The sequence below is a fragment of the Plasmodium vivax genome, chromosome 7 (assembly GCF_000002415.2).
Source record: "Plasmodium vivax chromosome 7, whole genome shotgun sequence".
NCBI classification, from domain to species: Eukaryota; Apicomplexa; class Aconoidasida; order Haemosporida; family Plasmodiidae; genus Plasmodium; species Plasmodium vivax.
The window spans coordinates 490,655-515,614 of record NC_009912.1 but is presented as its reverse complement, the minus strand read 5'-3'; the positions used below and the strand labels follow the sequence as shown (position 1 = coordinate 515,614).

At 48.3% G+C, this 24,960-nt stretch overlaps 10 protein-coding genes across 10 annotated transcripts, besides 11 other annotated features; 6 read left to right on the top strand and 4 right to left on the bottom strand.

The window, feature by feature from the left end:
* Window positions 1-142: 142 nt before the first annotated feature.
* Window positions 143-3,286, bottom strand: PVX_099110 (hypothetical protein, conserved; the record flags this gene model as incomplete). Its single annotated transcript, XM_001614622.1, has 1 exon — window positions 143-3,286. The coding sequence occupies one exon, from the start codon at window positions 3,284-3,286 to the stop codon at window positions 143-145; it is 3,144 nt and encodes a 1,047-aa protein (XP_001614672.1).
* Window positions 557-582: a microsatellite.
* Window positions 1,032-1,066: a microsatellite.
* Window positions 1,595-1,621: a microsatellite.
* A 724-nt stretch (window positions 3,287-4,010) lies between the features above and the next one.
* Window positions 4,011-4,037: a microsatellite.
* Window positions 4,038-4,273: 236 nt separating this feature from the next.
* Window positions 4,274-5,964, top strand: PVX_099107 (hypothetical protein, conserved; the record flags this gene model as incomplete). The annotated part of the gene is made up of 3 exons (XM_001614621.1): window positions 4,274-4,961; window positions 5,119-5,207; window positions 5,395-5,964. The coding sequence occupies 3 exons, from the start codon at window positions 4,274-4,276 to the stop codon at window positions 5,962-5,964; spliced, it is 1,347 nt and encodes a 448-aa protein (XP_001614671.1).
* Window positions 5,965-6,148: 184 nt separating this feature from the next.
* On the top strand, window positions 6,149-7,523 carry PVX_099105 (hypothetical protein, conserved). The gene is made up of 3 exons (XM_001614620.1): window positions 6,149-6,573; window positions 6,742-6,936; window positions 7,218-7,523. The coding sequence occupies exons 2-3, from the start codon at window positions 6,781-6,783 to the stop codon at window positions 7,515-7,517; spliced, it is 456 nt and encodes a 151-aa protein (XP_001614670.1). The 5' UTR covers window positions 6,149-6,573; window positions 6,742-6,780; the 3' UTR covers window positions 7,518-7,523.
* Window positions 7,524-8,969: 1,446 nt separating this feature from the next.
* Window positions 8,970-9,008: a microsatellite.
* Window positions 9,009-9,171: 163 nt separating this feature from the next.
* Window positions 9,172-11,243, top strand: PVX_099100 (hypothetical protein, conserved; the record flags this gene model as incomplete). The annotated part of the gene is made up of 2 exons (XM_001614619.1): window positions 9,172-9,724; window positions 9,910-11,243. The coding sequence occupies 2 exons, from the start codon at window positions 9,172-9,174 to the stop codon at window positions 11,241-11,243; spliced, it is 1,887 nt and encodes a 628-aa protein (XP_001614669.1).
* Window positions 9,289-9,308: a microsatellite.
* Window positions 10,825-10,844: a microsatellite.
* A 970-nt stretch (window positions 11,244-12,213) lies between the features above and the next one.
* PVX_099095 (elongation factor 1B, putative) lies at window positions 12,214-13,457 on the bottom strand (the record flags this gene model as incomplete). Its single annotated transcript, XM_001614618.1, has 1 exon — window positions 12,214-13,457. The coding sequence occupies exon 1, from the start codon at window positions 13,054-13,056 to the stop codon at window positions 12,214-12,216; it is 843 nt and encodes a 280-aa protein (XP_001614668.1). The 5' UTR covers window positions 13,057-13,457.
* A 1,839-nt stretch (window positions 13,458-15,296) lies between these two features.
* On the top strand, window positions 15,297-17,435 carry PVX_099090 (hypothetical protein, conserved; the record flags this gene model as incomplete). The annotated part of the gene is made up of 1 exon (XM_001614617.1): window positions 15,297-17,435. The coding sequence occupies one exon, from the start codon at window positions 15,297-15,299 to the stop codon at window positions 17,433-17,435; it is 2,139 nt and encodes a 712-aa protein (XP_001614667.1).
* Window positions 17,436-17,933: 498 nt separating this feature from the next.
* Window positions 17,934-17,972: a microsatellite.
* Window positions 17,963-19,433, top strand: PVX_099085 (hypothetical protein, conserved). Its single transcript, XM_001614616.1, has 5 exons — window positions 17,963-18,315; window positions 18,490-18,552; window positions 18,681-18,731; window positions 18,839-18,916; window positions 19,132-19,433. Exons 1-5 carry the CDS (start codon window positions 18,249-18,251, stop codon window positions 19,314-19,316), a joined length of 444 nt encoding a protein of 147 aa, XP_001614666.1. The 5' UTR covers window positions 17,963-18,248; the 3' UTR covers window positions 19,317-19,433.
* A 57-nt stretch (window positions 19,434-19,490) lies between these two features.
* PVX_099080 (26S proteasome regulatory subunit, putative) lies at window positions 19,491-21,513 on the bottom strand. Its single transcript, XM_001614615.1, has 2 exons — window positions 20,503-21,513; window positions 19,491-20,350 (listed from the first exon to the last, which is right to left on the bottom strand). Exons 1-2 carry the CDS (start codon window positions 21,020-21,022, stop codon window positions 19,884-19,886), a joined length of 987 nt encoding a protein of 328 aa, XP_001614665.1. The 5' UTR covers window positions 21,023-21,513; the 3' UTR covers window positions 19,491-19,883.
* Window positions 20,799-20,821: a microsatellite.
* Window positions 21,514-21,835: 322 nt separating the features above from the next.
* PVX_099075 (eukaryotic initiation factor 3, gamma subunit domain containing protein) lies at window positions 21,836-23,929 on the top strand (the record flags this gene model as incomplete). The annotated part of the gene is made up of 1 exon (XM_001614614.1): window positions 21,836-23,929. Exon 1 carries the CDS (start codon window positions 22,343-22,345, stop codon window positions 23,927-23,929), a length of 1,587 nt encoding a protein of 528 aa, XP_001614664.1. The 5' UTR covers window positions 21,836-22,342.
* A 113-nt stretch (window positions 23,930-24,042) lies between these two features.
* Window positions 24,043-24,072: a microsatellite.
* Window positions 24,073-24,156: 84 nt separating this feature from the next.
* Window positions 24,157-24,426, bottom strand: PVX_099070 (hypothetical protein, conserved; the record flags this gene model as incomplete). The annotated part of the gene is made up of 1 exon (XM_001614613.1): window positions 24,157-24,426. The coding sequence occupies one exon, from the start codon at window positions 24,424-24,426 to the stop codon at window positions 24,157-24,159; it is 270 nt and encodes an 89-aa protein (XP_001614663.1).
* Window positions 24,427-24,931: 505 nt separating this feature from the next.
* Window positions 24,932-24,955: a microsatellite.
* Between the last annotated feature and the right edge of the window lie 5 nt (window positions 24,956-24,960).

Genomic DNA, 24,960 nt, shown 5'->3' with positions numbered 1-24,960 from the left:
GCATTGTTGTTACGCAAAAAAAAAAAAAAAAAAAAAAATCACACAATGTGAAGTGGGGCAAAACTGCAAAGGTGAAACACCCAACGGGGTGATCACCAGAAACGCGCAGCCCGGTAACCGAACCCCAGGGGAGCCCCTTCCCTCACTGCAGGCACGACAGGAGCCGCGCGACATGCGCCTGCGCAGTGGCGGCGTCGTCACTGGTTATGCCAAAAGGGTGGGCGCTTCCCCGCTCCTGCCGCTGCTCCTGCCGCTGCTCGTGCTCCTGCTCTTGCCCCTGCTCCTGTTCTTTTCCCTCCTGCCCCTCCCGCATGGCGCACTCGCTCAGGTAGGCGTGCACCTCCGCGCGCACAGCTGAAGCATCGCCGCGGATTCCGTCTCCGCTCCCGTTTCCGCTCCCGTCTCGGCCCCCATCTCGGCCCCCTCGCGCGAGAACAAAAGAAAGGGAGCAGCTGAACAAAAAAAAAGGCTTGTAATTCCTCACTTTCAATCTTTTGCAAACGTTTATAAAGTACTGCGTGTCTGCCTGCAGCTGCCGGAGGGCACTTTCATTCAAGTGGCGAATGCTGCCTACGGAGGAGAGGAACATCTCCGCAATTTGCTCAAACAGCAGATCCGTCAAGTGTTTATTCCCGTGCTCATGGAACGTGTGAATGTACAAGAATACCGTTTCTACGATGAAGCAGATGTTTTCCTCCGGGTCTAAACTCTCCACCGTTTCTTCCTTCCGAGGAAGGGCGCCCACCTTCGCAGTGTACCTATTTGTGTAATCGTACAGTGGGATTAGGGCAAAGTGAATGACGTTTTTTATAATGGTACTTTTGATGTCGTTTAATTTGCACAGGGACGACTTCAGCAGGTGTTTCCCGCACTCCAGCTCGTCCAGCTCGCGCGGCTCGTTCGGCTCGTTTGGCTTTTCCTCCGCCTGCACCTCCGCTGCCACCCCACGGGGGGGTTCACCATCTGGGGAGGGGGCCTCCTGCTCTGCTGGCGATGTTGCGTTATGCTCTGTTGGCGACGCTCCGCGCTCCTCTTCTGCGTGCCGCTCTTCTGCGCGTTCCCCTTCTGCGTGCCGCTCTCCTGGCCGCGCCTTACGGCGCTCCGCCCCCGCCGGAGGGTTCACTGTGGGGAAGTCCCCCTTCTCGAAATACGCGTGCACGTGGCCAATGTTGAGGTCGACCCCGGGAGGGTACTTGCCCCGTCTGCTCAGGTATCTCTTCGAAATGACGTTCAGCAGACTTCTGCTGGTAAAATGGCCCAACGTTCTTTCGAAAAGGAACTTCCCAAAGGACTCATACAGTTTTGTAATATTAACAAACGTATTAACAATTTGAATGAAAGTCATCATGACAGTTTTTACATACTGGATGACTTCACTGGAGGAGTCCAAATCCTCTTTCATGGAGAGATAGCGAGACTCATCATCGTGGATGCCTGCCAAATTTTGCTTCCTCCTTTTTTCATTTTCTTCCTTTTTCCTTCGTATTTGGTCCTTCATATTGTAAATAATTTCATAAACAAAATTATACACATTGATGAAGAGCAAAAGGAATTCCGTGTCGTGACAAAACGTGAAAGAAAAAAATGGGATGAATTTAAAAAAAGGAGAATTGAACATCTCCTTTGTATTTATTTCTTTTTTTTTTTTTTCAATTATTTTGGTGATGTCCTCTTCCAATTGGGTAAAAAAAGTGTGCAACTTGTTTTCCGCCATGATGTCATTTCGATCGAAAGTGCTCACTTTTGTGTTAACCTCTTCAAAGCAATGCATATCAAATTGGGATGCGTCACTGAGGCTGACTACATGCTCTGCCATAACATCGTCGCTCATAAAAGTCGCTTCGTTTATTATTCTACTAAGCATATTTTTTTTCCCGATGAGGAGGGGTGAATTGGAGAGTATATTCACGCTGACGCTGAGGGCGTCCATAATTTTGTGCGTTGCTGCTCCTTTCCGTTTGATCGCGCCCGACTTGTCTTCGCGCAGCTGCTTGGCCTGCTCGCCCACGAAGGGGCCCACCACCTGGATGGCTTCCTTGTAGAGCCGCACGAGAAAGTCCTCCTCGTGCTGGGCCACTTGGGCGACCTCGCCACGTTCGCCGTCTTCTGCGGCAACCTGACCGCCTTCGCCGCTAACACCGCTAACACCGCTAACACCGCAATCCGGGGCGACTTCCTTGCAAAGCTGGCGGACGAGGCGGCGCATGGCCGCCTGGTGCTCCTCAACGAACGTGGTGAAGTACTCGTAGTAGTTTATCACCGCGTTGTGCACAGCCCCCCCCGACTCGGACTGCGTGAATTTCAAAAACGTCTTCCGAAAATTCCCCACGATGAAGTGAACGATCTTTTTTGTAATCTCCTCAACCAGGTACCCCTCGGGGTACACGTACAGGTGAACAAACTTCAAATACGTGCGGAACGTCTGCACGTAAATCTGCAGAATTCTGGTCGAGTCAACAGGGGAGGCATTCTCATCGCTCAGAAAGGAGGCCAGGATGTCGTTTAGCAGGCCAAAAAAATTGTCAAAAAATTCGGAGCTATATATACACACATCAATGGAAGGCACGTAAATTTTAAAATAGGAAATAATTTCTTCGTGCTCATTTATGTAGAGCAAATTGGAGTGTAAAATTATTGCCTTCTTCACCTTTTCATTTACGTCTAGCTGTACATTTTTTACAATTAAAAATAATTCGTTCATATTTTTCTTTAGGGAGGGGAACGCCTTCAGAAAGAGCAGCCCCCGTTTGATGTTCTCCAGCCTGCCCTTCGCGTCGATGCTTTTTCTGAGGATGCCCTCCAGTTCGTGAGATTCGTCCATTTGGTGGGCTTCGTCCGCTTCACCCATTTCGTGGAGGCGGCCCACCTCTGCGTTCGCACTCCTGCCGCTATCGCTGCTGAATGAGGTGCCGCCTTTCCAATGGTGGCCCCCCCCAGCAGACACCTTCCCATCCGCCACGTCAATGTTACTGAACAGTTTCCCCATTTCTACCTGCATAGCCTCCACATGTGTCTTCATAAGGATGGCCATCCCCCTGTAGTCCTCCACCTCTGCGTTTATCTCCCCATCTATGTACTCCTTCTCCGCTTTTACTTCTCCCCACAATGAGTGGACTCTCTTTTGTAATTCCTCCGATTCTTCTGTGCTGATCCCCTCCTCCTCCTCCTCTTTCTCATGTTCGGCCCCCCTCCCATTTGGTAGGAGCCCCCTAAAGTGCCGTTCAAAGAAGGCCTCGCAGTTGTTCTTGCTTTGTTTTATCTCCTTCAAGACGGTGTGCTGCTCCATTCGGGTGAGGCCGTGAAGGGGTTACTCTGGGTCAGTGGGGGAAGTCCACGGACAGGTATGCTCTTCTGCACAAAAGAGGTAACTCTTCGCTGTGAGAAGAGAGCTATTTCGAATGTCGCCCGCGCGGTGGTCAGTTTTTGGGGGAGGTTACACTCCTACCTGATCAGTGAGTTGCTTCATTTTGGGGTCCCCAACTCGCCTCCTCAATTTGCAAGCAAGAAAGGGTCAACTCATTGGAGAGCATAAAAAAAATCGGGGAGGCTTCTCCACTGCGTTTCTAACAGAATGGAGTTAAAAATGGGGCAAATTTTTGGTCGATTTTTTTTTTTTTTTTTTCTCACAACTCTGCGGTTTGCATGTACATCCCTCTTTTGCGGCGTAACAGGATACGTCGCTCCGCCTCTCCGTGAGAAGCACTGTGCATAACTTAGGGGATGTGTTTTGACACATTACCCACTGCTCGCTAAGTTGAAGACCCCTGGAGCAGCACAAATGGTGTTCGTACGACTCGTTTCCCCGGCGCGCTCTTTTTCCAATTCATCTGCAGTGCTTAGGTGAGAGGAGCGAACCCTTTTCCCAAATTTCACCATCGAGCCAGTTGCACCCCTTTCGTTCGGGTAGAAAAACGCCCAGAGGAAAAACGTCCATCACTCGATCGTCATAGCAACGCAGCAGCAAATTTTGTTCCCGTTCGGGGGGGGCCGCGCGGGGAAAAAGGAATCAGGCAGCTAATTGGAGCTAGAGGCACGTGGGAGCTGACCCAGGGGTGCCACAAGTAGTGGGTACAAACGGATAGACCAAGCCAAGGCACTCTACCGCAAAAACTCTACGCAATAACGCTACCGCAATAACGCTACGCAAAAACGCCAAGGGTGTTCGAACCAACGGGAGGAGCCCCCCCGAGGAGCGGCCCAAAATGAAGAGACGAACAGAAGAGACGCCCCCGCACACACACACACGCGCAACGAAAATGTTAACAGGCGAAAGATGATGCTTCCTTTTTTTTGCCTTGGCCTAATTCTGCAGTTGTACGTCGGGTGCTTCAACGTGAAAAAAAAGATAACGGTGACATACCAGTGGGGAAGAGCAGCGAACAGGAAGGAAGTTAAGTCGAACGCATTTCTAGTGAGGAGGCAACTCTTTAAATTTAAAAAATTTCGAGCCTATTCATCAGACCATGGGGAGGGAGAGCCTTCCATCGATGCAGCAGAGAAGGGGGCGAATAATGGAGCAACTAATGGGGCAACTAATCGGGCAAAGAACACCCTGCGCGAGTTTTACCATCGGAATTGCAGCCGGTTGAGGAAGACACTCGAATTAGTGAAAAGTGGTCTTACCTCCATTCAGGATAACTTAATGTCAAATTCGCTAGCTAGCCAGCTAGCCATTTCTGTGTCGTTTTTTCTTCTCCACTTTTATATGCTCTCTCGCCACTTCCTCATTTTATTCCCCTACCAGTTAATTCCAAACCATTCCAACATTTTGATGAGCCTGGACTTGAACAATACGCTCTTTTTCTTAATGTCCATTTTTTTTTTCAAACGTTTCAAGGCCCACTTTCACAGCTTCAAGCAGAGGCTGCAGTTGAACCGGTTCACCATCAAGCTACAGGAGAATAAGCGGAAAAACATCCTCTCCGTCTGCTTCCTCTTGATTGCGTCCTACGTTTTATCGGGTGAGTGGCGCGGCAGTGAGAAGTTCTCCCGATGCGATCAACTCTGCAAGCTGCACGGTGCAGGCAAAGTTCACATCGCGGCGGCACCACTGCTAAGTGCGCTCCCCTTTTTATTTTCTCACCTGCTCATTATTTTTTTGCCCGTCCCACCCCGTAGGATATGTGTCCATATACACGGAGCGCATCTTGACGCTCTGTAAACTGTTCAGTCGGCCCCTCTCCGATAACGTGGTGAAGTCGCTACAGGTTGGGATGCTCACCGTGTGGAGGCGGGGCTACCATAAATAGTCTGCCTCCATGAGGTCATGCGCAATGGGCAAGGAGGAGTTACATCCTTTGCGAAACACCTGGGTGGGTGCTTCCACATGTCCACCGTTACACATGTACCGCTTCGCTCTGCACACCTGTACACTTTTACCACTCCCTCCCGCAGATCCTGACCGGGCACTTCATATGGGTAGCGTGCAGCATCGTCGTGTTTAAGCAGTTGCTTTACCCCTACTTCCTAAACAATGAAAGCAATTTGAATTTGCGCCACAAGGACAGCTGGTTCTTTGAGGTAATCTATGGGTACGTCTTTTCCCACTTCGTATTCAGCGTTGTGGATTTGGCGAACAATTTTATAATAAACCGTTTCATGGGGGAGGCGGAGGATGAAATGTACGTGGACAACAGCATAGACGACATTGTTAGCGGAAGAGAGTTTGTTTCAACTCTGTTGTGCATTATTAGTCCCTGTTTTAGTGCGCCTTTTTTTGAGGAATTTATTTATCGTTTTTTTGTGCTGAAGAGTTTGAATTTGTTCATGCATATACATTACGCCGTTACGTTTTCTTCCCTTTTTTTCGCAATTCACCATTTGAACATCTTTAACTTGCTTCCCTTGTTTTTCCTGTCCTTCTTATGGTCCTACATTTACATATACACGGACAACATTCTCGTCACTATGCTTATTCACTCGTTCTGGAACATTTACGTTTTTTTGTCCTCCCTCTACAGCTAGCCATTTATAGCTAGCCATTTTTTTTTTTTTTTTTTTTTTTTTACACACATTTTTGCAATTTTTCTGCTCACGTCAGGAGCAGTCGCCTCGTCGGCGGTGGTGTGACGGGCCGCCCCAAGCGGTTGCCTATACGTGTGAACGTTGCACTGTTATTTTTTAATTTTCTCATTTGAGTGTGCTTTTTGCTGGTTAAGGGGGCATATGACCAGTTGGAGATCTCCACTTGGGGGTCTCCATTCGCTGCGCGCAAATTCACCCTGTATAATGGCGGTCGAACGAAAAGGTGGCGCTGTTCCGCAATTTGCCGGCCCCGATGAGTGTGCAGGTGTAGAAGCGGGTAGTTGGGCCATCCCTTTTGGAGGAGCAATTCTGGAGAGTGGCTAAGCGGGGCACATACGTCAGGAAAAAAAAAAAGAAATAAAAATAAGTAGCCTAGCGCTTACCAGATCGCGTACCAAGTTGGCTTATCCCTCACCCCGTTTCTTCCCCTGTGCGTAACATAGGAGCGAATTATCCGTCGAGGAGAAAAAACTCTTTCGCAGAAAAAGCCTACTGGAGTGATCACAAAATTGTTATGAACAATTCAGGTGAAATTTCCGCCATCGTCAGGTCCCCATTTGAGAAGTCGCCCCTCACCTGGGATATAGATATAGATATAGATAAAGGGTGCCGCTCGAACGAGCGAACGTTTGCATTAACCACGCGGCCGCTCTCCGCTGACGGGGAAGTCCTACCACCCCCAGGATAAATTTATCACACCGCGTGTGCCCCATGCAGGCCAGCCAGCTAAGGAGCCACCTGCTACGCAGGGCGTGCATGTTGAATGGAAACACTTTTTTACAAACCAAAAGATACGTATGGGTGCTAGCGAACGAGTTGAGGAGTGGGCACATATTCCTCCACAATGACAAGTACTGCGAGGTGACTGAACAGAGGCAGGTCAAGCAGGGCCGACTGGCCACGACGAACATGGTAAGGCAACAGAGAGGTTGGGGCAGAGTACCAACACTGTGAGGTGAAGTGCCCACCATTCGCACGCACAGATGTGTTCCTCCAGACATGACAAGCACACGCATATGTAGCTGTGCGCACGGATGTTTTGCCCCTCCATGCAAGGGGCATGACCAATTGGGGGACCCTTCCTGTGTGTATATCTCCCGCACCTACCGGGTATTTTGCACAACGGAGAGTATTTCCCTCCCCTGTCCGCTTCACTGCATGCGCTGCTTACGTTACGTTTCCCCCCCGCGCAGATCTCCTTCATCGACCTGAGCACGCTAAAGAGCTCCTCAGCCAAATTCGCGTGCCAAGCGAAGGTGGAAAAAATCGAACCCGTCAAAGCAAACGTGCAGGTACAGTACACAGACAAGCAAAAAAATATAGTCGTCTGTTTGGATGAAAATTATCAAGATATAGAAATCCCTATGAACCTTTTTGGCATTTCGGAGGAGCACCTGGAGCCCGGTTTGCAAATCACGGTGTTCAAGCACGACGACAAAATTGTGAAGGTTAATTTGCCTTCATCGCTGCTGGCGACACTGCGAAAGAAATGAAAGTTTGGTGCGCGGCACATTTCGTTTTTGTGAGGGTTTAGACGTTCGTGAGGATTGGTCAGTTCGGGGGGGCCCTCCCGAAATGTTTATTCGCCTCCCCGTCGCCATTCCCCCTCGCAGTACATTTCGTCATTTCGTAATCTCACCATTTCGTTACCCCATCATTTCGTTATCTCTTCATTTCGTTATCTCTTCATTTCGTGTGTGTTTTTTTTTGTTCATTTGCGTGACCTGCGCAACCGCCCCACCGTGGTGATGCCGCCCGCCCGTGGGAAGGAACCAAACGGAGGTGAAGCAAACGTGCCGTCCAACGTGCACACAGTTTGCCATCAAAACAAAGGAACATTTATCTTTTGAAGTGAACTGGGGGGAGGATGCGCCACATGTAGATATGTGTATTCGCGTACTAACGGAGGGGCTCTGCAGAAGGAGTTGCCCGTTCTGTCCTCCCACTCCCCAGGGTTGTAATAACCCAGCTGGAAATTCCCCATCGAAGGAAAAGCAAAAGGGAAAAAACGCAAAAGGTGTACCGCGCGATGTGCGTAAATTTGCGTATCGGAATGGTCTTACGGAGGGGCAGCAAAATTGGCTCGCTCCTAGGCAGAGCATGCCCATTTCGAACATGCAAAATTGCTACACCCCTCTGTGCCGCGCAGGGCGGGGAATAAAAAAAAAAAAAAAAAACATACACAAATATGTATGCATATACATTTGCATAAACACATACATACACTTATATGCACGTTCTACGCATGGCTAACTGCGCGCGCACTTCCCCCTCAAGGGCAAAAACATTTCGCAAAAAAAAAAAAGGGCAACGCAGGGCATATGTGATAGCCGGGCCAAAAAATAATTGCTGCTCACTTCTGCGTGCCGCTGCCGGTGCGCTGTTATCATCCACCCAACGGCTGAATTGAACAAGTTAGGGGAAAAAAAAAAAAAAAAAAAATGAACCCTAGACGACGTAGAAAGGGTACATAGATTGATTGGCAATAATTATGCCGACGAGGCAGTGTGAAGGACCCCCAAGTGATGCGAAAAAAGTAGCGATCCTTGAAAGCGGACCAACCAGGAATTTGGCGAACGAAAAAGTGAGAAGAGAAGCAGGGCGCGACAAAGGCAGCAAACAAGGACAATAAGCCGCGAGTTAAAGAAGTCTCATTTTTTGCAGAGTGTATAGATGAGGAAGCGAAGGGGGGGAAAAAAAAAAATAAAATAAAATCCTCTCATGAGTTCAGCACGTAGATATATAAGCATTCCCCCTGAGCACCTTCCAAAGGGGTCACCACTTCCTTCCCGAGGGAGAGAAGCTTTAACTCGCAGGTTGGTCGAAGCGAGTGAATCGGCACACCCCGCCAGTAGCCCGCCCCAATAACGCAAATACGTATATATATATACATATGCACATGTACATATGCACATGTACATATGCGCATGTACATATGCGCATGTACACATGTACGTTTGTGCACATACCTGGCTGCGCCTTGCCGCAAACGAACCTGCTGGCGTCAGCGATGCGATCGTAGATGCCGCTCCGCACAGAGGGGAGAAATGAAACGATAGAAACTGGGCCATGTCATACATCCCCAAACATATTTGCGTCGGCAAGGTCTGCAAAACGAGTAACTTCTGCTTCGCAAAGTGGGGGAAGATGATGACGAGTCCGCACGTGGGTTGTAAGAAAATCGCCATAAGTGGCTACTCCGCGGAGGGGGGAAGAAGCGACGCCGGAAGCAGTGGGGGAAGGAACTCCGAAAGCATCACCGAAAGCGGCGGAATCGGCCGAATCGGCGGCATTAACCATGTTAACCCCGTGTGCGCCGCTAACCGCCCTGGCGAAAGGGAGCCCGCGGCGCCCAACTGTCTGGGGGAACCCACCTCCAGTCCCACGCTGCACAGCACCTGCGGCGACCTCTCAGATGAAGTCATTTTAAAAAAATACGATCGAATTTTATTAATCGAAAAGTACACCAAATATGACAATTTGAAGAAGCAAGGATTTAAGGACGATTATATTTTGAGAAATTTTTTTTCTATTTACATTTCTCACTTTACACATACCCTCATAGTAAATAATGTGATTAACATTTTGAGGACCAAGTACAGGTCGCACGTGTCGATACTGAAGGCGTATAAGCGGAACATTGAGAACATCTGCATCAGTAGCTCCGGGATTTTTTCCCCGGACGCGATTTTCAGCGTGGGTAGGCTGGCCTCCCTCTGCAAATGCGTATAAGTATACGTATAAGTGTACGTATAAGTGTACGTATAAGTGTACGTATACGTATATGTATACTCCACGTGGGGGTACCTCTGTGCATTCCTCACTTGCTTTCCTGAGCGCGCGATTAATTTCTTTTTCCCCTTCTTTTCCATTTCTCCCCCCAAGGCGGAGACGGAACGTACCTCGAGTCCGCGCACATCATCGCGAACAAGTACATCGTAGACGACAACTCCGGAGGGGAGAAGAAGCACATTGAGCTGGTCGGAATCAACAGCGACCCCAGGGGATCTGAAGGGAAGCTCTGCCTGGAGTACTTCCATGTAGACCCTGAAAATGAAATAAACTACACATATGAATCATTTGGAGAGTTCGAGCAAATTTACAACAAAAAAAAAAAAAAAAAAAATTTCATCTTCACGGATGTGTCCAATTTTATAAAAAATCTCAAAGAGAGAGGGGAGAAGGCAAACGGGATGAGGAGTGACCATGGCGATAAGCATCAAATGGGAGAGACTGACTTCAAAGATGTGAATGCGATGGAGCGAATCGCGCAGAATGGCAGCTTGAGTTACGACGGTGATGACGCAAATGAGCGCAGCAGTGCGGTTGAGAAGGGGCCCGGGGGAGGGAACAGCCGCACGGTGAAGGCGGTCGAAGGGGAGGAGCTGCGGAGGAGCAGTCAAGCTGGAGATGCGGGTGATGCGGGTGATGCGGGTGATGCGGGTGATGCGGGTGATGCGGGTGATGCGGGTGATGCGGGTGATGCGGGTGATGCTTACCAATATGGCGATGCTGACCATGCTGGCCATGCTGACCGTGCTGGCCACCGCCTCCCCCGCAACGACCCGCGCAGCTTCCTCCCCATCAGCGCGGAGGAGTACGCCAGGAACACGCTCAAGTGCTTCTTCGAGACGAACAAGCATCGGAAGTTGCACCGGAAGTACATCACGGTGTACATCAAAAGGTGCAACGAACAAGAGGGAAAAACATACAGAAGCATTAACGAGGTCTACATATACGAGGCAGTCAAAAATAACATCTGCACATACATAAATATAGATAACAAAATGGTAAAGAAGCTGAAGAGTACCGCTCTGTTGATTACAAGTGGGACGGGGTCCACTGCATGGGCATATAATGTTAACAAAATTGACAAAAAAAAAATGAAAAATATTATTGACGAATTTGTACGTATACAAAATGATGTGGTGAAGGAGAATATACAGCCCATCAATTATGATGCCTTTTCTGAGTACATAAATAATTCCATTTGCTTCCATCCCAGTAGCAAACATATGAAGTGTATTGTGAAAGAGCCCGTGGAGAATAGCGTCTACGACTCTACCGACCATGTGTACAATTGCCAGTATGTGAATATACGCACCTGCACGAGCAATACCATCGTGTACATCGACGGCATATACAACATTAAGATTCAGCCCAACGACTCGGTCATTCTGCACATCAAGGAGGGCGACTTCATCGTCACGTACAAGTAGCGGCGGAGTTGCGCGGAGTTGCGGCGGGGTTGCAGCGGATTTGCGGTGGAGTTGCGCGGAGTTGCGGCGGGGTTGCAGCGGATTTGCGGTGGAGTTGCAGCGGATTTGCGGTGGAGTTGCGGCGGAGTTGCAGCGGATTTGCAGCGGTTTTATTCCATCCATTTATTTTTTATTTTTTTTTTTATTTTTTTTTTATTTATTCCCTTTTTGCTCACCTAGCGCGCCTTGTTTGTTTTTCCATGGCCCCCGACTGTTGCTCGCCCGGCATACTTCTCACTTCGCACACGCGCCATTGCTGCGAGTGGAACAGTATGCACCGAAAGAGCGACTCGCGCTGGCGTGCCCCCCTCTGTTTAGTTCACCTTCCGCTTAACAATTTTTTTTCGCATTCACTTTTCGTTTGTTTCAAAATGGGGTAAACCGCGGCTGCCTACGTTTGGGGCGACTCATAGGACGGTCTTCACTTTTTTTTTCCTTTTTTTTTTCCAATTCTGCCAAGTGTTTACCTTTGACCAAATGCGGATATGCATGGACCCCGCGCGGAGGCGTTCTACATAGCCACTTAGCACCGCAGTGTGCACCTCCGAGGAGTGCTGCCTTCCCTGCGCAGACTCTTGCAATGAAGCCATTTCACCACGCGCATTTACAGCTTTGATAAAGCCACACTTTTTACTGTGCAGTGGCGCTTGCAGGGAAGAAGTTATGACATACGATTGTTTTTCGCGAAAAAAAAAAAGAAGAAAAAAAAAAAATCACGCATTTGGGAAGATGTCCATTTTTCGTTTCATTGACAGGGTGCGCGCGGCAGTGTAAATAAGGCTTCGCCACGCATGTGTGCCAACTCCGGAAGGGGGGGGGGGGCACCGCTGCCCATCGCAACAGGTGCGCACATGTGCATACACATACATGCTTATATATATATGTGCATATATGTAACTGCGCACGTGCAGGCTCGCTTCCTGCCCGGCGCTCACAACTTGTTGAAGGTGATAATCTCGGCCGACTGCACCAGGAAGTCCAGGTCGTCCTCCACGTCTTCGTAATTCACGTCGTCCTCATTAGCCCCATCGTCGTCGCCCTCTTCGTCACTGTTGCCGCCGTTTACCTCTCCATCCAGCCCGAGAATCAGCTTCCTCTTTTTCTTGTCCTCCTCATTTTCCAAATCTATATTTTCTATCTTTTCCATCAAGTCATTCGTATTGACAAAGTCGTCATAGATAATACATGACATGTGAAGTTTGTACAGGCCAAAAGCTACGGGTAATTTTTTTACTTCCTCACCCCATTTGATATTTTCATCCACAATTTTTTGCTTAACCAGTTTGGGGATTTTAGCAATATCTGTGTCAATTGATTTGGGCTTTATTTCGATAATTAAAATGGACCTGTTTTTCTCCTTTTCCTTTTGCTTCTTCTTCTTTAATTCTTCTTCTTTCTGTTTTTTTTTCTCTAAGAGGATGTTCTGGTCATCATTATTGCTGTCCCCGAATAGGTCAATATCGTTATCAACATCATCATCTTCTGGGGTGCTTTTTTTCTCTGGTGCGTGGCTACCTGCAGCTTTTTTCCCCTTTTCGCTGGGATCCTTAAATTGGTCTGTGACATAACTGGGCAACGAGTCGATGTGCTTATACCAACGGTACAAATGGGGGTATGTATCTTTACTTACCACACATTTTATTTGATTAAAGATTTTCAAATCCATGGCACTTAGCATGTGGTTTTGGTAGTACGAGTGCTCGGCGAAAAAGGCGTTCAGTTTGCCATAGTCCCCTTCGCCTTTTACAGTTAATAAATTTGCGTTGCTAGCCATGTTGAACGGGGGGATGTGCAGAAAATGGGAAGCTAAGCGCCGTGCTGGGGGGGTTATACTCCGTATGCCACGCGTACAGATGGTTAAAATTGGATGGGCGCAACGAGGAGTCTGCTGCTTTGCGCGTTTGGTGAGGCGGTGAGGCGGCGAATGTGGTAAAGGTGCCAAGTATGGTAAATATTGTCAATATGGTCAATATGGTCAATATGGTTAGTATGCTTAATATACCTGCTAACGAGTGGGATGTACGAATGGCCGAATTGAGGAAGAATTGTTGGGTAGTTTTCGCTAAAATGGCTAAATGGCTAGATGACAATTTGTTTTTTTTTTTTTGTTTTTTTTAAATTCACATGAACGGCAAGGATAAAATGTTCACTTTTTATGAACTGTTCAGGCGACATAGCCATTTTTTTTTTATTTTATTTGTTTTTTTTTTTTTTTTGCACTTGATGTTAGCGCTGGGCAAAGGGGAAGAAAACGAAAGGGGGGCACATTGACCAAGCGCAGGGGTAAACAATGGCCCGTTTTTCTGCTTTCTCCAGAACAGGGACGATCACCCCTGTAAGTGGTATGTTAGCCGCCCGCAGCATTGCACGAGCGGGTATGCCTCGATGGATGTACATATACTATGCGCATACGCACTTGCGCATGCTACCACCTGTGCAGGTTTCTCCATTGCGCACGTGGCAGCCAGGCCTTTTTCTCCTCGCGCGACCCCCATTTTTATTTTCTCTCCGCTGAGCATCCCAAATTTTATTCGCCCCATTCACGCGCAAGGGTGAGATGTTAAGAGGGAAAAGGGTTACACAAAGGAGGACCACATTTTTTTATTAATGCTGTCACCATTTCGTTTTGGGGACGATATCTACATGGGGATGAGGAGGATATTGAAAATTGCTTTTTTTCTTTTTTTTCGTGGGGCTCTCTTTTGCTTATTTGGCAAATATCATCCCGCAACCGCAACGGAACCCTTAAAACAAATAGCAGATTTACCAATTTGGGAAACTTCCTATTCAAATCGCCTCTGTAAAGCGAGTTATCGTGGGGGCCATTTTATGTACCACCACAGATTAGCGAAAGATACGAATGTGGGGAGGCCTAATTAGTTTACGCGCATGAAGTAGTATTCCTATGTACACACCTCATGGTTGATGGGACACTCCCAAATGGTGTTTCACTTCTCACCGAAAGGGGTAGTAAAAGAGGGGCGTGTAAAGTTTGCTTGATTAGGAAAAGGGCACGGAAGCTGCATTCGCGCGTTACGCTGTCATCCCCTTCATACACACACAAAACGGCGAAGGTGAAATAGATGCTCGTGCCGCTCGAGGGGAGCTTTCCACCGCTACGTTACTACATTGGGGGACTGCACATGAACTTACCGTGTTGAGTAGTTTCCCTTTTTTTCTCTCTCACCTCGCCAATTCGATTGTGTAACTTCTCACCCATAACTGTAACAGCACTTGGGAAAATTTACAAAAAAGAAAAAAAAAAAAGGAGCGAACTGTGCCATTTGACCCATTATATAGAACACTACTATAGTATAGTACTGCACTACTGCGCACGGCACCTACCTTCTGAGACCATAGGGAAGCAACAAAAAAATGAAGCGCAGAACGGACTTCAAAAGCATATGTGTGGCAACCATCATCGGGGTTTGCAGCGGGTACTACATATTCAACCCGATTGTGGCTAAAATGAAAGATAATGTTAACAATGTGAATGAAAAAAGTGGAAAACCTGAAAAGTAGCGTTTTCGCCATTTGGTTATCTCTCATGGCACACCTGAGTATGTTTGTGCAGATTGGCTAATTTTTTTTTTTTTTTTTTTAACACCCTTTTTTCGCGTCTCCACTTTTGCAAAGAAACGTTTGCACTGGCTCTACATCTACAACGTGAGCGCGAAGAGGAAACAGTTTGGTGTGACACGTTAACGTGCGTGCGATCACCTGACCAGGTGGTACGTTTTTTTCCTGTTGGAGTGGTCCTGTCACTGCTGAAGGGGGAGCAAAAAAGAAAATAAAATCAAATCAAATCAAAAGATAAGCAAAACAAGTCACCGCAGCGGAATTATGTTCTCAAACATCCTTGCGAAGTCGCGAACGCTTCGCTCCATCCACGTGAAGTACGTTCGAACCGTTGGGGGAAAGGACAAACGTCCCTCGTTGCTCAATAGCAATGGCATCCCCTTAGCAGAAAATGCCCATTGCGGGGGTATGAAGTGGGGCGAGGACGGCGCCGAAATGTGGGCCCATGAGCCGGGAAAAGAAAAAATTAAAATTAATGCTTATGAAACGTCCTTTCGGTTGGCGAGAGACAAAATTGAAGCAAAAGATTGGAAGGACCACCCATCGCTCGATGGAGAGTCCCCCCAAGTGTGTCCACAAAGTGATGCTACCTCCTTAGGAAGGGGAAACAAAAAATTAAGGAAGTTCAAAATAGTTGCACATGGGAGGAGTCACCTCCATGGGGATGCACAAAATGGGAACACCGTCGAAAGGGGCATCAGGACCGATTACCTAGGTGATAAGTTTTCTGAGGGGCATCAAGACGGAGGGGAGGTTTGCCCTGATAGGGGTGAGGCGGGTAAGGGGGTCAACCCGTTTGTGTCCAACGAAGAGGGAGTTACCCAGGGGGATGGAAGCGAAGCAGGTGGAGAATCGATCAACTCGTTTACTCAACTGGGTGGAAGCGAAGCAGGGGGGGGACCCACCGCCTCGTTCCCCCAGCGTACCGCCAAAGAGAGCAAACCACACCAGTTTTTAAAAACCCTATACGAACTGATCGGAGAGAAAAGGGACATCTCCGAGGAGACAGCAAATGGGCTAATAGAACAAATGAAGGAGATCATCCAGATGGAAAAGAACTTAAAAATGGTGTTTCTTCTCCTGCACACCATGAGTAAGCTGGTATGTATCCACGAATTGGTGGGGAAGTTATCCTCAGAGATAGTGAAAGTACAGGACAGCGAATTGCTCTCCATCATTTTCCGCATAATGGTTAATTGCCATTACACGGATGGAGAATTACTGCACGTCCTGGTGAATAAGCTGAAGGAGCACATCAAATTAGGGACATGCACAACGTTAGCCATAAGTAACTCCTTTTACAGCTTTGCCATGTTGCACAGAGAGAACTTAATCCAATTGGAAGACATCCCTATGGGGGAGATCATCCAAATAATTGGCAACTATTACAGCTCCTTTTCTCATGCAGAGCTGTTTGAAATTATTGAGGCGTCTCCCCATTTTTCACTCTCCAAGGAGAAATCACGAAATGGGGAAGTGGGCCAAACGGGTAAGGCATACCAACATGTGTATAAAAATTTAACCAAATTGCTACACAAAATTGGGAACTACTTAGTAGGAGAAAACATCGCCAAAAGTGCGCCCTTTAAGGAGATAAAGAAGGTCCTATACGCATATGCCAAGAATAGGACGTACCACGAGAAACTGCTCCTCCATTTATACCCCCCTGTATTGAAGAGAATAAAGTGGTACAATGGGGATCTCCGCCGGGGGGACGAATTGGGCAGCTCCCGAGCAGCGTGTGCAGAGTCAACGGAGGAACAGAAGGAAATCCCTCCACTGATCAGCGAAGCAGCGCAAAACGTGACGGATGTCCTCTACGCATACAGCAAATTTAGCATGTACATAGATGAGCTGTATAACGAAATTTTGCTCCTCCTGCAGCATGTGTATAGATATATGGGCTGCTCAGAATTATCCCAATGTTTAATATCGTTAACAAAGGTGCATTGCAATGTGAGGATCCTGCTGTCCAAAATTCACATGGAAAGATTTAACGTGCAGGTGAAAATGTACAGAAATTTTTTCGCCAACTGTACTCCAATCGATTTAATGAATTATCTCCTAAGTTACAGTAAAAATTTATATTTCGAACGGGAGGTATATGACATCATTGGGGATTTCCTCCTTCGTGAAAGGAAGATCAACTCGCTGGAAGGAAGTGACCTGATCAATATCGTTCATGCGTATAGCAAAATTTATTACCTGAACGGCAAGGTGTTTTCTGCGGTGGATAATATTTTGTGTGCAAGGCTGGACAACAACTCGAATTATTTGTCCCCCGAGGAGGCAATAAAGTACTTAAATTCGTGTGCAAAATTGTCGTATAAAAACGAAAAGATCATTTACAGAATTATTGAAGTTATCCATAGGAGCAATTTTGTTAATATGGAAATTTTTGAGCTGTTTAAAATGCTCAAAAGTGTGAAAAGGCTGCACGTGCCATTCGATCGCTTGGAGACGCACATCCGGATGCTCGTGCCCAACGTCACCTTCGACTTCGGCGCGTACAGCAACCATTACTACCGGGCCCCCAAGGACCTCCACGTGCGCAGAAAGAAGTGGGTGTGGTAGGCGCGCGGAAAAGCGGCAGGAGCGAGCCACCTCCATTTGGTGAGCAGAAAAGCGGCTGGGGCCACCTCCATTTGGTGAGCAGTCCGTTCAGGCAGTTTTTTCGCCGCCTCCTTTGCGGCAATGTTTTGTCCCTGTTTTTTGCCCTATTGTTTGTCCATATTTTTTGCCTTTATTTTTTGCCCCTGTTTTTTGGCCTTGCTTTTTGCCTTTATTTTTTGCCTTTATTTTTTGCCTTTATTTTTTGCCTTTATTTTTTGCCCCTATTTTTGCCCCTATTTTTGCCCCTATTTTTTGCCCCTATTTTTTGCCGCCACTTTTTGGCAGCGCATCCGCGGCGGAAAAGAGCGACCCGTTGAGTTGGAAAAAATTCGCAGCCGCGTTAAGCACGTACGTTGAGCGGGTTCGCATTTTTCACTTATCATTTTTTGCTACCATTTTTGCTACCTTTTTTTGCTACCATTTTTGCTACCTTTTTTTGCTACCATTTTTGCTACCTTTTTTGCTACCTTTTTTTGCTACCTTTTTTTGTTTACCTTTTTTTATTTACCGCTTCTCATTTCTTATCTTTAACTTTAAGTTTAATTTTTTTTAATTTCCCCGCGCAACTTTCTGGGAACATCCCGTTTATTCTTTCCTCTTGGCATCTCGGCCAATAAAGCATACCACTTTTGAAGCCCCCAACTGACGCTGCCCCAAGAGAGATTTTCCAACTGGAGGGATCCTCACTGTAACTACGTTGAGGCTGAATCTTAATAGTCCGCTTCTCCCCTTCGCATGGTGCTTCTCCTTTAAGTCGAGCGGGGAGCAAATACCATGGCCAAGGGACTACGGTCGAAGGTTAAGCGGAGGTTCAGGACGATCAAGCGAATCCACGTGAATGGTAGGCGCTCGATAAGTACGGGGCGAACGGGCGTCGTTGTTGCTACCGCGTGGCTGCTTCTGCATCCGCTGGTGATCACTATGGTTATCACGGTCACGATCAACATAACGATCACTCGTCTGTCATTTTTTTTTCACTTTTTTTTCCCTTTTTTCCCTCCACTTAACAACGCAGAGATTATAGAAAAGCCCAATGTAGTCAAACTGCACAACAAGATAAAACGATCGAATAAGAGCAGTAAGGATGGAAAGGAAAAAAAAGAGAAAAAAAAAGAGTGAGCGGATTGGGCGCACTCCATCGCGGAGGAAGCCTCCCAAGTTGCGCCGTCCACCTGTTTATTAACCTTTCCCTTTCCTCCTTTTTAGAAAATGCACAGGATGATTTGATTAGACCACCCAACAAGTTCCTCTACCCAGGTAGGGAGAGCCATTTTGTTCTTTAGCGCGCTGTAAGGAGAGCGCCACCCCGTGAGTTACTCACCGATGAGTTACTCACCGATGCGTGCCCTCTTCCCCCCCCTTAGATGACGAACGAGCGGTGATACCGCAGCACAAACCCCCAAAGGTGATCGACTTCCGGTCCGAAGCGTTACCCCTGTCAGGTAGGTTTTCCCATTCGCAGTTATCCCCATGCGGGGGGAATTTACATTTTTTTTCCCCCCCACTTGGAATGATACGTGCGTTCGAAGAGGTGCATTTATTTTGTCGCTCCAAATGTGTACCCCTCAAAGGGGGAGAAGCACCTTGTGGAGATGGCATAGTATTTCACATCCCCATGCAAACGCCGTCACCAATATGCCCCCATTCCACCGCGCAGGATTCGCCAACGTGGGAAACAGGCGCAAGTACAATTTGAGCGAGAAAATGGAAATAAAAAATCACTACGGGAATACGCCCGGTTTTTTTGACAACATGGAGCTGAACAAGCTAATCGAAGACATGCACAAGCGGTCAGTGGAGGTTATGAGCACCCTTTCGAAGGGTAACGATGCGCAGGGGTGAGGCCATTAGGGGGGTAAACATGCTTCGAAAAGTGCGCATCGTTATATTATGCCACCACTGCATCATCCATTGGGTTATCTCCCGAACACCCAATGAGTAGGAATGCCCCCCCTACTTTGTAAGGGCATTTCGCCGTACATCAATATATGGTTTATTTTTATTTTTATTTTTTTTGACGTAAAATGTTTTGTGGGATTAAAAAAGGGGGAAAGGGAAGAAGGGCTGACTGGGGGTGCCACAGAGGGGATACCACAGAGCAGGTATCACATCGCTGGCGCCCATCGAGGGTGGTCTTCCCTCACGTGGAGACTTCTTTCTCCTGGACACGCGTTGCACATCACATGCAAAAGGCGCTGTCCCATTTTGGCACTCGCTGTGCAAACAAAACTGCAATCAACTTCGCTAAGAAGAGCCTCATTTTTTCATCACAGTGGGGGGGGTGCACCATTTGGTGATCCCATTCTTCCACGTCGCTTTGTCCACTTAATGGGCAGTGCGCACACCGGTTGGGCGGCGCGTTAAAGTATCCCCCACGGGCTATCCCTCACGGGGCTGCCTCTCAACGGGCTAGTTTTTCTTCTTCTGCTTTTCCCTCTCCTTGTCTGCGTCTCTATCCTTGTCCTCCTCGGCGTCCTTGGAGACGTCGAGCTGCTTCTTCTTCTCTGCGTTTATTTTATTTTCAATTTTGTTGTTAATCAAATTGTGGAGGGCAATGACCGACCGGGTGATGCTCCCAATGAAGACGTTCAACATGATGTCATTATTTTTGACCATGAAGGCCTCCACTAGCTCTGGGTTCTCTGTGTCTGGGAGGAGGCTAAAGACGTTTTGGAGGTTATACAGAATTTTGATGTTCATTTCTATGTTTCCGCTGAGGATGTCACTTAGGTAGGCGGAGATTTCGTGGAGCTTGGCGATGAGGCTTTTGAGGGAGGAGAGCTTGTCGCCCACTTTGGTCGCCAGGGTGGACGTCGACACGCTCTTCAGCTCCTTCAGCAGGAACTCCACTCCGACGTCCTCCGCTTCGAACGCGCCTAAGGGGGGGGGAAGCGGTAGAAGGTACGCAGTATTGGGGAAGCGGTAGAAGGTGCGCACTACTGAGTAATCGATGGGCACTACCCCACACCACACACAGTTGCACCCCCTCACGGGGATGCCCACCCCCACACGGCCGCACGCTACCCACCTATCGTGACGGGGATGTGGATGAAGGTCTTCCTGAACTTGTTGTCCGAGATAGCCTTCTCAATGGCCACGTAGGCATTCACGGGGAAGACGCTCTGGTCCGTGTGCACATTGACGAGGAGGAAGATGGGCGCGTGGTGGTACTTATAAAATATCTCGTTAATGAAAATGTCATTCGGTTTAATGTTGGAGCCCGTGGTGTACCAGCCGACGATCTTCTCTCTCGTGTTGATCTTGCGTATCATGTTGAAGAGATTTTCATTATAATGGTCGTCCACAAAAAAAATGTTAATATCTTTTATGTCCTCTTCAAATGGCAAGGCGTAACTATTTGTGAGGTGTACCACACCGTCTATTTTTTCTCCTAATATTGTGCCGAGCACTCTCTTCTTGGTGTTACTAGCTATTCGGTTGTAGTGGTCCACCACTGAGAGGAGTACTATCGGGTGCACCACGACATGCTTGCTCAGGTAGATTCTCTCTAACTCGTTTTTGCTCTTCTCGAAGATGTCATTTTCCATTTTGCTTGGCTCTATCTGGTGGGCGCTGCGCCAGTGCGGTGCGAAGCCGTCCTGGTGGAGGAGCAGTCCAGATGGAGAGGTCACCCCAACGGTGAATGCCGCTGCGGCAACTAAATCCCAGTTGCATACACACAGGTGTACACTGCTACGAGGGCTTAGCCTTGGGGGGGAGAGCTGCTCCGGATTACACGCCTCTCAGGCGAAGGGGCCGCTAGGCGCGAAAAAAAAATGGCGAAGATATTCACGCACAAAAAAAGGGAACAAAAAAGGAACAAAAATGTGCATGAAGAACAAACGAATTAGCAAATTAGCGAATTAGCGAATTAACCAAGGGGGCGTATGCCACTGCGCGGTGGGGTACTCAGCGCGTGAAATAAAAAAAAAGGTGAGGCGTTTTCTTTCCCCTGGGAAATGCAAAAATGGGAAAAAAAAAAAGAGGAGAAAAGGAGGAAGGGAAAAAAGGCGAAATGCTGCTTCAAGAAAGGCTCCCTAAAAAGAAGCTCCTGCCATTGCTGTGAGGTCCTTTTTTTTTTTTTTCTCAGGATGAAAATGCGGAGTGGTGGGATGTGCCCCTCCTCGTGCGTTACCCCAGCTTGCCATTGCCGCCCCTGGCACTGCGTTGGCCTTCACAGGGGGGAAAAATAATCCGTTTGGGGGGTGCCTCCCAAGGGTGCTAGGACTAACAGGGCTAATAGCGCTACGAACTGCGCCAACCTCGGTTACTCCCACGGCTGCAGTCGGGTTGCGCTTGACCATCACGTCGCGACCAGGCAAATAAAAAAAACGCATACGCATGTAATGCATATATAGTGCGAATGTAATACGTGTATAATACGTGTATAACACGTGTATGTTAAGAACCAGGACGTCAGCGCGGAGGAGAACAGTACCAACCGGGCAACTGTCACGCATCAACAGCTCTCGCGGGAGGGGCCCCCTTTGGCGCATACCTACATCGGGGGTGAACGATTCCGCAAGGGGGGCGGTTCACAGGTATTGACGTGCTTACTATCCGATCGGTAGCCGCTTGCTATCCGCTTGCTAACCGCTCACTATCCGCTCACTATCCGCTAATCATCACGCGGAGTGCCCCCCCCACGCACATGGTCACCGAAAAGGAGCATTAAAAATAAGGGATTTTGGGGCTGGACCTTTGCTGGATCTTGCCTGCGAGCAAGGGGAGGCGCACCTTTCGCGTGGAAGCGATTGGCGGCAGCTCCGAGGGAGCACTCGCAGCACTACCACTACCGCTGCCATTGCCATTACCACACCGCTGCCATACCCGCTTGGCCCAGTTGGCGGATCCCCCCCCCAGGCAGCATGAAAATCCGGAAGCACGACTTCGTCCTGATCGACGACGAACTCAAGTGCCGGCTGCACAAAGTGGTGGACATGAAAATAAAAATAAAAAAAAACTACCTCAATTTGATTTTCCTTGTGAATAAAAAATACGGCTCGACATACACGTACGTAAACAACAAGTGGGTTAGGAGCAAAAAGAAAAAAAATAAATTAGAAATCGATTTTCAAGGAGATATCAAAGGAACAAACAAGGACATCTTCCAGAATGCAAACTCGCAAAAGTTAACAGAAGAGAATATCTTAGAGCTGAAAGAAAACCCCAACGAAAATCCCTACGAAGTTATAAAACAGCTGGTAGACAATTCCTCCACGTATAAAGACAAAACGGTCATATCAAAATTTAAATATATAGAAAAAAAACTGAAAAGGCATTTGTGCCAGTTTACTGTTTACGAGTGTAGCATTGTTAACTTGGTTAATTTTTACTACAAATATTTTCCCGAAAAAATCTCCTCCGTTAGGGTTGATTATCTATCCTATTTGTTGTTCCACTTAAATAGGGACGTCCTTCTCCCCTGGGAGGGGGACTCACAAGGTGGTGGCGAAACGGCGGAAGGGGAGGAAAGCACGCAAATGTTTTGTGAAGATACGGAAAAATTTGATGCAAATCCCAGCGCAAACCACCTGCACACCTTCTCCACGCGAAAACCAAATGTAATCATTTACGACGACTCGTTTGGCCTACTAACGAGCACGCTCAACATCGTCTATGCCCACCACGTGAATATTTTTTCTTTGATTTATAAAAACGCCTCCAATTCTATCATCCCCAGCTTTGGCATTCCCAAAAGTGCAAACATTGCAAAGGTTAGCATCCTGCACGCCTCCCACGCGACGCGACTGAACACGGGGGAGTGGCTCGCCATCGACGGGAGGTGCGAGCTCATTGGGAAAGGGGGGGAAGCGAGAGAAGCGGTAGAAGTGGGCGAAGCGGTAGAAGTGGGCGAAGCGGCCCAAGTGGGGGACGCACCCGAAGGGGAATGTCGCAAGCGGAGAATGGACCAGGTCGACCACGTTGGGAATCTCCCCTGCCCCGCGGCTGACCAGACGGCCGACCCCACGACCGACGCAGCGCCCCCCACCAACAAGCGTGCAAAGAATGCACACGAGGACGAAGCGGACGAGGGGGACAAAGCGGACGAGGTGCACAGCACAATCGCGCCCGACCACCCCCCACAGCTGCAACACATGCTGATAGACCACATGAACAGCCGAGGCGCGGAAGCATTCGTCGCCATCATTTCGAGCGACTTCATCTACAGCACGAACACAGACGTGTGTCTCCTCGTAGACACACTCATCAACGTGGCCCTCAAGTTCCTGAAAAATGATAGCAAGCTAATTATCCACACGGACGATTTAAATTTGTCGAGTCTATTCTTAAAGGGTCTAATGGATACCGGCTCGTTCATAAACGTGAAGCTCAATGAGTTTTTGCTTCGAGAGCAGCAGGTGGTGAAGCGGCGCACGCACCCAGTCATCAAGAACGCCAAGCTGGGCGACGGGTTTTTGCTCACCGCGCTCAAGGTCGAGGGGGCCGCCTAGCCGGCCCCGCTGCCCGGAGCACATGGCAAGCATAAGCGTAAGCATAAGCGTAAGCATAAGCAGCTATGCGTGTAAGGGCATATACGTGCATTTACGTAAAGCAGTATATACATACTCGCGCTGCGCATTGGGCTGCCCACGCGGGGGCGAAGCACCCCGCTGGAGGGTAACGCCTAACTTTTTCCTCCTCCCCATTCGCTTGAGCCGCATAATTTTTGCACACATCCCTAAAAGACGTTGTGCTGCCCCTTGGAGGACTTGAATTTATTTTTTCGTTCCTTGGAAATTTGAACCTTGTCCATTTTTTTTTTTTTCTCTTCCAACTTTTTCTTTCGCAATTCCATTTGTTCTACCTTCTTCTCGTACAACGCTTTTAAGCTCTCCGGGATTTTCGCTGTGCTGAAGTGGGTTGTCCCGTTTGGCGGGGTCAATTTAGCGGCGCTGTTTGCAAGTAGGTACTGGAGCACCGACTTGGGAAGGAGGCCGCTGGGCGCCATTTTAAGGGGCTCTACAGGGGGAAGCGGTGAACAGGACGATCAGCCCGCAGTTTTCGTGGCTATGTCAGCTGATCCCCTGGGGTGTATTCCCTCTCCTCCCGCTAAGGAAAAAAAATGTGAAAAGGACCCCCACGTGTGCATCCCTCCCTAATGTAGCTTCCCTATGTGCCTCTTCGCATCTCCCGCTCTCTCCCCGCCGCGCTTCTCATCAGTAGTGCTTCCCCCCCTGGGTAACCAACCCCAAGTGTCAGTTATTTCCTTGCACATGTAAGGAGCGTAACTCGGCGAGAAAGCTCAGCGAAAAGTTGCCCCAAGGAGGTGAGAAAAAATGTATAATCAAAAATGGCGCGATGCACGAAGGGTGAAAAAAAAAAAAAAAAAAAAAAATCCCCCGCAGAGCTTTTCTCACAAAATGTGAGCGGCAAAATGTGAGGAAGTGCTCACTTGGAGAAGTTACTTTTGTGGAGAAGCGGCCGCAGATGTGTATTCGCTTGGGGGGGGAGCCGCTCCGTGTCCCTTTTACCAATTGGGGGA